This window comes from Oncorhynchus keta, chromosome 33 (genome assembly GCF_023373465.1).
Source record: "Oncorhynchus keta strain PuntledgeMale-10-30-2019 chromosome 33, Oket_V2, whole genome shotgun sequence".
Taxonomy (NCBI): domain Eukaryota; kingdom Metazoa; phylum Chordata; class Actinopteri; order Salmoniformes; family Salmonidae; genus Oncorhynchus; species Oncorhynchus keta.
Window position 1 is genome coordinate 18,574,983 of NC_068453.1, and position 10,725 is coordinate 18,585,707.

General features: G+C 40.3%; 1 protein-coding gene across 1 annotated transcript; it reads right to left on the reverse strand.

The window, feature by feature from the left end:
* Window positions 1-1,156: 1,156 nt before the first annotated feature.
* LOC118366322 (fibroblast growth factor 4B-like) lies at window positions 1,157-9,919 on the reverse strand. The gene is made up of 3 exons (XM_035748900.2): window positions 9,170-9,919; window positions 8,556-8,659; window positions 1,157-6,024 (listed from the first exon to the last, which is right to left on the reverse strand). Exons 1-3 carry the CDS (start codon window positions 9,507-9,509, stop codon window positions 5,845-5,847), a joined length of 624 nt encoding a protein of 207 aa, XP_035604793.1. The 5' UTR covers window positions 9,510-9,919; the 3' UTR covers window positions 1,157-5,844.
* Between the last annotated feature and the right edge of the window lie 806 nt (window positions 9,920-10,725).

Genomic DNA, 10,725 nt, shown 5'->3' on the forward strand with positions numbered 1-10,725 from the left:
TGCGAAATATACCCCTCTGTCCAGTAAGCATATTATAATGACCTATTAACCATATATTTTGGAGGTATAGAAAAAAAACAATGAGTGAAGGTTAAGCCCTTTATTGGGTCTAGTTTTACCCCTTTTATAAGGCTAAAGATAATCTATAGAACCAATTCCCAAGGTTTCCTGCCCCTAATCTATACAACCTATTCCCAACACCATTCTAATATTTTGAAAAAAGTAATTTTATGATAGTAATTGAACATTATGGTACAATCTGTTTGAATTAAATGATAAGACAACATCTTAGACTCAGATACATATTTGGCCATTTAAAAACACAGATCTAATGTAGTGCTGTATTTCTATCTAGTATTTTCTATTTAATTATAAAAACATAAATCCATGCCTGAATAATACTAATTAAGCTCCAAATTAACATTACATTGTGTGTATATGTGACGATGAGCTGCCCCCTTAAATAACTTATGGTCTGGTGCCAACTTCCCATCACAAACAATTCCACCATTACAGAGTTTGACCAGCAGAGGGAACCACAAGGTAATCTATGCCACAATGTGGACGGCACAGGGGGTCCTAGTGTCGGACCAAATAAAAATAAAATGACCAGGCATAACTATCTTATTTCATATATGTAGACTATAGCACTTACACATTCATTTAATTATTCTGTTTCTATGTTTTATGTACTTGGTCTTTTTAAGCACCTGACTAAATGAATTTCCCCTTGGTGGGACAATAAAGTTGATCAAATCTAATCTTCAGACATGATGATTTCATGTTAGACACTTTTCCAAGCAATAGCTGCTGCAGATTTGCCTTTGTTGTTGGTACTTCAACATAAGAAGTGTTAACATTCTATAAGGGGGTTCAGGGGTCACATTTTGCAGAGCAGTGCCCCTGAACCTTAAAATAGTAGATCACCTTAAGTATTGCAATAGGCTGTAGAGGGCACAGTGCACTGGTCAGTGTGCATTACACACTATATGTTTGGTAAGTCACTCATCTTTGTGTGGGAGGTGCTAGGAAGAGATCAAGTTGATCTCTCCTAGGTGATGTGTACATTATTCTCTGTCACCTTTAACAAAGCCATCCAGCCCCGGGCTCAATAAGAAACCAAGAAAACAACAAGTATAAAACAAACGTTTATTGGTATCTCAGGAATACAGTAGAATGCTGTGCACAGCACATACGTACAAAAATAAAAGGAAAAACATTTTCAATATATTAGTATTCTTACGTAGCCTCATCAGTTTTTCAGAAATAAATGATTGCAGAAGTCTACTATTTTACAATCGTCATAACAAATTAAAACTAAGGCAGAAGGTGAGGTATATGTTAACAGAGAGAAGGGGCATAGGTGGAAGCTCACTCCCCTTAGTGCAGGGGTACAAAACCAAGAGAACGAAAGTTTTGCCGAAACACATGCAGACACACTCCCAATCAAGCTTGGTGGGCTTCAGACAGCTTTAAGAGTCAGCGGAGCATGATAACAGGATGTCTTCTCTGCTGAACTTCATTGACGCATTTCACAAATCATTTTCAAAAAGAACTAGAATTTATTCCGGTCGTATGTTTTGGTCAAGTCTGATAGGGAACAGAATATCAACCGGTAATCTTTAGGCTTCCAACTTTTAGTTGCCTCACTATCCCGTTACCATGCTCAGACATAGGAAAGACAGCATTTTATAAGCTACTTTAAGATAGCAAACTTTCACTTTTCACAAGCAGCACTACTTTCAATATTTTCAAGATCTCTGATAAGGTGCACCTTTGACATCTTGTTGACTTTGAGGGAGGGTGTGCAAGACTCACACACACACACACACACACACACACACACACACACACACACACACACACACACACACACACACACACACACACACACACACACACACACACACACACACACACACACACACACACACACACACACACACACTTTTCACACCCTGGTATGTTGACATGAGGATTTAGCTGTTAAATGAACTCACATTGAACTTATTAAATACATATTTGCCTCACTTTTATCAGAACAATGCAGCTGATTATTTTTTTAAACTTTTACCCATGTCCAAAACTATCCCAGAATGTTTTCATGTAATACCACATGCAGTCAAAGCGGCAATAAGTCTTTAGTCTGATCTCTGAGAACACTCTTTAACCAATAGACAAACAACAGGATTTACTTCCAGTACATAGATTCTCATTACAACATGTTAGGAAAAGGAGATTTGATCCAGGCCACAATACCGTGTGACAGATTCATTGCATGTCCATAATAATCCATCCTAAAAAAGTAAGTTCCTGTTGCACACCACTAGTAAGTGTACAGGTAGGTAGGTGCTGCCCTTTAGAGAAAGCTTCCATCAACCCTGAAAATAACCTCAACGGACTCTTGTAAACTGTGGAAATTGTTTAACAGTTATTACTCTGCAATATGAAACTCCCTTGCAATACTCCAATGTGCCACTAAAATCTTTAAATAACCGCTCCAAGACCTCTCTGTAAAGACTGTGAAAGTGTAAGGGAAGGGTTGTTTTAGATAGGATTGGAAGCTCTTGTCCACAGTCTTTTGATATCAGAGCCTTGGTTCTCAGGCAGAGCCAGGTGATTCCTGAAGAGCAGTTGGTTGGTTGACGTCACAGTGGCCCACAAGGCCTGCTGTAGAGACAGAGAACTGGGAGGATAGAGACTTGCAGTGACTTTGCTCTTTGTCTCAAGTACTGTATCAAGTCTGCAGAGGTCCCCTCCCTGGAAGTATTTGGATGTAGGCTACGCACAAGTGTGTGAGGGAAGGGGTGTGAGAGGAGCAAAAATGAAATCTGCATTCACATTAATGCAGGGTAGACGCATCAAACCAAGTTTTTGCACTTCGGCAAGAGAAATTAAAGACATAACTCAAACAACTGTAGAACTCAGACACATGTATTCTCAGCCAGGCAATCAGATATGAAAAGTGACAATGACAGTTGTATATATATTTTTTTAAAGCTACAGTCTATGATTCGAAAAACAAAACACTGCCTAGCCACTAGTTTTTACAGTTTTAACCTATTTTTACAATTACATTGCTCACAAACAGTGGAATAGACCAAGCTTATATTTTGGGTTCTGATGGGTGGGGTAAGACTGTTTAACTGAGGTCATGAGGCATTTCTATGTTATATTCTTTAAGAATAAATGGCTATAAAGGCTCATTACATTACATTTAAAGTCCAAAAATGGATGCACCAATCACAGACTGTAGCTTTAAAGCCACGTTTATAAGGGCAATTAAGGACAAGATGGAATATTGGAGACCACTGATGGTCTTTCTGTGGAGACCATTCAAACAGTGCATAAAGAATTCCATAAATAAATAATCAACCCAGCACAGCCCTGTATGTCCCTTTAAAACCAATCAACTAGCTTTACATCAAATTCATTGCAAATGAATCAAATAGAGAGATAACACTATCAAATAGAGACAAACATTGATTTGATGGGAGGTGACCCAAATAGCAGACCACCCTGGACACAGAGTCAGGGTCAACACTGGTCCATGACTCTGACCGTGAACTTAAAAAGGACTAAAGCAGAAGAGGAATCTCCTGGGTTACTGCTGGAATCCCAAGGTCCCTCCAGCCCCATGGGGTTTCACAGGGGTATCTGAAGACCGGGGTGGTACTGGTTAAAGTGGAGTATGTGGGGAGCAGCCAGTCATCCTGGATGAGACACATTCTTGCAGGGATTCAACAAACAGAGACAGCAGGCCGCATCCCATAAGTCTTTCCTAGGTTAAAATAGTCCTGCTCCTCCTCAGCTCCACCAAAGAGAACATTCCCAGAGGGTGACACGGGGTCGGGTAGAATGAGAAGCCTCATTTTTCAAGTAACCAGCAGCAGAGGAAAGAACACTATCAACTATGAGGCACTGCACTGTCCTTCAGTCCAGTGCTGCACATTGACTCCAGGAACTGAGCCTCCCGTAATTACATTTAAAACCATCCAACTACAGCTTCCAACAACTTTCTGCCACTGCAATGGTGTTGCAGAGCACACTGATCTGGGATTTCACCAAACACATTAACAAACAACTAAATAAATAATCACGTATGGGAACGATTCTCACCAACATAAAAGACATCAGGCACCATCATGGATGGTCACTGTGCAACCTGAACTACGCAACTTGTTCCTGGTTCTTTTTTTCTGTTTCACATTTGTCAATATTTACATCATTTTTCATTGGCTTAATAGACGTGTTTATGTATGGCGATGCACAAAAGCCTGCAATTTTACATTTCACACACTCACCCAAAGCCAAACGCTAAAGCTTTTGGGTATGTCAGCAGTGTACTAGTTTGTGAGCAGATACATGTTCTATTGTGCGTTCTTATGCCAGTCCCCTTTTCAGTTCATTTCAAGCCATGACGCAAAGGAGCTCTGAGACAAAGGAGGTTTAAATCCAGTCTAACACATAACTGCCCCACCATGTTTAAATAACCTTGTGGAGAGACTAGAGTCTCACATGGCGGTTAAACTTCTACTGTGGGTGGGCAACTGAGTTTCAATACCTCCCCACACTCATGGCTGAGTTCTCCTCTAGTCTTCTCTCTGTGTACCAGAGTGTATATTACCTAATCGATCTAATAACAGAAAAAGAAAATAAACCAGAGATAGACCTGCCCCCCCTCCCCCACGCCCTCCTTGGAGTGTCAGCCCTATTTCTGACTACAGTGGGTGTCTCTTACATGCAAGTTTAAGGGGGCCACAAGTGGGAACACCAAGGCACCTTCACATCGTGCAGCAAGGGAAGTGCATTTAAGAAGTCTTGTTCTCAATCCCGCTTTTTGCTTGAAAATAGCAAACCAGCAAGTGCTCAAAGGTCTCAGAAAAAGGATAAACTAAACAGGTATTTCCTTGAGCATACAGTAACTCCATGCATCTCTTTATCCAGTCACAAGTGGTTCTTTGAGGTAATAAAAAGTATCCATTTCACTCCTAAAAGCTAAGGATATTAGTCATCCACCCCGAAGACGGGGTGAAGCAGCCCCAGTATCTGTGAGTTAGAGATGTCTTTAACGCCCAGGAAGCTCCGATTCAAACTTCCATTAGACAGCTATGCAAGCGTTATAATGTCAGAATATGTTTGTTATGGAGTTTGACTGAGCAAATATGTAGTTTGGCTGAGCAACTATCTTAATTTACTCAAGTTACGACCAGTATGTATTTCCAGAAAAGGTGTCAATAAAAATTGAGAAGCAACAGAAAAAATGCCTATTCAGCACATCCAATCCCTCATTAATGCCACGCACAGGTCCGAAGTTTACAACATCTCAATACATTGGAGGAAAAAAATGTTAGTTGCTTGTAAATGTTTTGTTTGTCCTTTTTTGGAGGTCCATACCGGCTGTAACGGGATTAAATGACGATAGTTTCTCAGCTGAAAGTATTTTGACATTATAACACTTGCAGGTCTGTCTAATGGGAGTTGGATTTGGAGCTTCCTGGGAGTTAGAAAGAAGACATGTCATACTCATCATCGACATCTCTAACGCACAGATACTGGGGCAGGGTGAAGCGTACTTCCATTATGGCACGCATCAAAGTAAAGCCAAGACTGGCAAAGGCTTTACACTCCTCAATCGATAATGATATGTGATAAGCAGCAAATAATGACACATACATAAGTTCTAATACAAAGGTAGCTATCCAAATATACATATATAAAGATAATAAATACTTGTGTAGTTTTTGCAGTCCTTTTGTAATGGTGTATATGTATACTGTGTAATTCTATATTACCTGGGAGAACATCCACATGTGCAAATTAGTGAGTTATTGCCAACTTTGATCATAATAATCGTGGGAGGAAGTGTGTGACAGTCATGGCGGTGGTTGCCTTGTTGCCTCTCTTTGCGCGGCCATGTTTGCTGAGGGCGATGTAGGAGCCCTTGTAAACCGAAGACTCATAGGCATTATAGTTGTTTGGCAGCAAGGTCTCCTTGAACTTGCACTCGTCCCGGAAGAATTTCTAAAAATGGCATATGGAGAGACAAGGTCAACAAAAATCTCAAGTTAGGAGGACCACAGGATGAACATTACACTACAAGCGTGCTTTGGCAAAAGCTTAGATGGATGGCATAGTTTCTCTTGCTGCACCAGACCACATGACACAGTTCAGTAGACAAATATTGTTGGGGAACATTTGAGATGGATTATATTTTGCTGATTATTAAAGGGGCAGTGCATTCAAAAACCTTATTTCCAGTTTTTGTAATGATATTTCCAAACTATGAGGTTGACATAAAGCTCTGAAATTGTGAAAATTATGATAATGTCCTTTTAGTGTAAGAGGTTTTGGAAAAAAACGCCTAGAATTTCAGCCTGTTAAGGTGGGATGGAATTTTGGCCCACAGCATGACATCATAATCTGATCTGGTTATTCTGACCATTTTTTTTTTGCATATGTATCCTCCTACTGTGAAGGGGTAAACGGGTCAGGCTCTATAGTCTAAACGATCCTATCCACCAATCATTGTTGTTTATGTAAATATATTTCAATTTGTATCAACCCACCTACATGATCAGACATAATTTCAATGGCAAAAGTGAAGTCTATTTCCAAGAAATAGACATACAGTGATAATTAAAAATCTTAATTAAAAAGACTGCATGCTGGCTTTAAATAACCACTTCAAACTTCTAAACCATATGCTCTAAATTTCTGTTGTAACGCAGTCATTCATATTCAATCATTTACAAGTTGTATAGTAATCATTTTTTTGACAATTTTTCATTTTCATGATTCAAGTATTGGGTTTTCTGCCAATCTAACATAAACATTCAGACAATAAACTATTTCAAGAGTTTTCAAAATACAGAGGAAAGAGAGGACTGGACTAAATGTGTTTAAAAAGAGTTCAGACACTCCTTGTTCATCAACTTCATGATGAATCATTGCCTGCTGATTTACAGTGTCTTGTCAAACTGAACATATTAAAATACATTTCAGAAAGTTGTAGATCTCCTCCACGGCAATAGATTTGGATGTTTCCTGCAGCTAAACACTACTCAGTTCAGTCAGTTTCTCAACCCAGAAGCCCAACATAGCGAGACTTCCGGAAACCCTTGCGAGGTCAATGAGAGAAGTGAAAAAAATTCTTCCTTAGTTTTTAATTTTCTCGAAATCTGACACTTACATGTTGTAATTTTTTGTCAAAAACAAGTTTATATCAAAGGAGTGCCTTTGATTGGTGGCCTGCACATGCGCAGTTCGACACCGAACGACCATTAGTACCGATTATATGTTTATGCGCATGAGTTTAGCTAGCCAACGTTGCCATGACATCACCTACAAGCGTGATAGGGCATTTCTATTGGAGATGCAGTTCCTACATACTGTACAACTTAAATTAATAGCCAGAGCGGTTTATTTGCTTCAATCACCGAACACAACTGGCGCATACATTATAACACTTGCAGATCTGTCTAATGGGAGTTTGAATTGGAGGCTTCCATTTGAGCAAGGAATCTATTGCTCAATAACATGTTGAAAATACTACCACACTTTATTGTGACCAGTATGACCAGTCTAAACATTATAATAACACATCCATTGCAGATCAGACTTGCAATTTCAGCTTCAGCATCATTCTCCCACTCTTTGTATCCACTGTAATTGAGGCGACCATGTCAACCCACACTGCAGTCTCATCCATAGCAATACTGTTGCTCTCCTGTATCTTCTATTGCGCAATCTTTACCATTTGCACTGAAGTTCACTTGTAAACAATGTATTTAGATCCATCGTTTATTTGAAACATGCCCGGCTATTAAAAGGAACAGGCAGCTATTTGTGACTGCATTTAATTGAAGTTTTATGGTATCTTCATACTCAACCATCTTTGACTGCAGGACAAAAGCAGGGTGCAGTTTTATAGGCTAAAATGTCAGACCCTAATGCCAATTCAGACCAATTTACAGAAGTAGGCAAACACTGTGGTGCAATATTTTCATTCAACAATGGGCCATAAAATCAATCTTGATATAATCAATGCTAAAACTCCTTCACTTTAGATTAGTAGTCCTACCATGAAAGTTGATTGATTCCTTCAATAAATAACTTCAGACATTCAACTGCCAGAAAAGCAATTAGATGATTGATGGACTATTAGGCTAATGTTAACTAACGAGTTCAATAAGCATCGGTTATATCGTCTTATTCAACAGATCATATTTCAATAAGAATGATATGTTTGTTATCGTTTACAAAACCCCTTTCCATTATTATACACGGGCTACAGAAAGACCATACTGAAACAAGTTATACCCTGGGCAATTGGGAATTATGAATAATTTATAATGGATTCATTCCGTGCTTCATGAACGCTCCCATCAGTGAGGTAATATTTGATTCGGAGAGAACAAAATAATTCATAAAATATCATTTGTAATAACATTTAACAAAGAATTGAGCTAATCTGAAACACATTGCGTTTTTCTCCATCTCTCTTAGAAACAGCATGCCCAGCAATAGAGGGAAATACAATTGCGCACACCTACCGTTCCATACAACCTTCCTCTGCTGTTCATTGCGACAAACAGCTCACTTCTCACCCCATACATACTTAGCACTCCTATCTCCACCGTAGAGATCTCTATTAGACCTAGTCAAACAAAGCATGGTGTTATACAGAGGAACCTTGTCAAATTGACAGTGTATCAATGCGTTTGATTACGGTAGAACAAAGACGTGCATGATGCCGCGGTGGGTGTAACCTTGTAGGTGGCTACTCTGCATGCATCGTCTTTGTTCTGGATCATTTGTGGAGCAATGCTGTTCATTTCCTATTGCCCAAATAAATATATATCATAACTGCACTTTCTGAAAGTGCAAGGCAATCCTTTTCTGGGCCACAGAATGAGCCAGTGTAAAAATAAGTTGGCGTCTATATTGGTCCAAGCATTCATGTCATGTTTTGGCCTGGGAAGATATTTAGCACTGACTGATACAAGGTTTTTTAATAGATTTGTCTTTGCTTTGAGAGACATTCAATGTTGTCGACCCCAATGATTAAATATCATGCAAGACCGACAAGGAGCTCTCAAGTCGCCTTTACTTGGGACCGCTCATATTATATGTTCTCTATTGAATTACATTTCAGGATGCGACTCACTGTACTGGTTCTCATTATGTACACCGTTTATCCTGCCGTCAGGGAGGATCTGCAGGTGAAATCCAATGCCCACATTGCAGTAAAGTCGCCGCACTCTCTTGATGCCCAGCAAATAGTCACTCTCCCAGTTCATGTCCGATTTCGACCCAGAGATTCCCAGAACAGAGCGGGAAAAGAGGGTCTCCCACCTTTGCTCCAATAAAGTTGCATTAGTCCTGCTTGGAATCGGATATGATGACACAATCCCCAATAGAGACCCCAAGAGAACAATTGCAGCCAACGTCCAGTGCGTGCTGGCCTCGTTGCACATACCGATGAAGAACCTTTGCGCAATGGCCATCCAGTTTACCTTCGGGGCACGTGGTCAAAGTTAATGGCCCTAAAAATACCTCTCTTCTTGTTTTTCTTCCTTCGGCATGGCGGTAAAGGCTTATTTTTGGAAGGCAGGTCAGGTCTTCTGGCATGAAATGACAGCCCGAAAGAGGAGTAGAGAAAGGAGAGAGTGTGACAGAGCTTGAGGTGGTGGTGATGATCATCTTTTGCAGCTCCGCGCCTCTCTCGATAGGCAACGCTGGCTGTGGAGAATACCACTCACCAAAAACCTATGTCACCTTGCCAGGCACTCGCATCCTTATATGACATCACTCTGACTTCATTGCTGCCTCGTCGAAGTGAGGGAGGGGAGAGAGGAAGAAAAAGTTGCAACCCAGCAAGTGTATGCAGCAAGCGCTGAGCTGCAAGTCTGATGAGAGTATGTGCAGGCGCTGTCACCTCACATGTGAGATGGGGCAGGGGGAGAGGAGTTTCATTGGGTAGAGTTGAGCAATCATGGGATGCGATGGGGTACTTTGACCGAGCCCAAATTGGGACGCTGGTCATATGTCTGACAGGCTGTTTCCTTATTTAGAATGAAGGTGTAAAAACAGTCCAGTAGTCACCGGAGAGCAATGGCAATTCTGTCCGCCACTTCCTTCGCTGTTTGTTCAGGAAGTTTACACAACAACACATTTCGGAATGCCTGGACATATTTCTTATTATTATTTCGGAATGTCTGGAAAGTTTATTATATAGAGAATGCACTTGTCACCGATTAAAAAAGGAAAACCCATATTAACATGTCACAGGAATGTGAGTGATTTTTCTGTCTCCGGGTTCCCTGACCCTCTCACGCGGTGTTATTGTCAGCCTTGAACAGACTACATATGCCGCGGGGAATGCCCATACGTCAGAGAGTGCCATGCTACGTGGTTCCCCAAGTCCTCTGGGTGCCAAGGAGCACAAGTCAAGTCATACCTTGGCAACCACTAAGAGGGGCGCTGTTGCTGATACACAAACAACAGTTATATGAAATCATTGCTTTGCTTTGGCAACATTTTCAATTTGAAAAGACAAAGCATTTTCTCAGCTACATAATTCATATCTATACATTTCTTAAAATCAGAATGTAGACTGGTTTCCATGAGAAATAAGATTTTAGCCTGTAACATTGTATTAACATGTTATTAGCACATATTGCATTGTATTTGTATAGGTCTACAGGAATGGAGTTGAGTAGC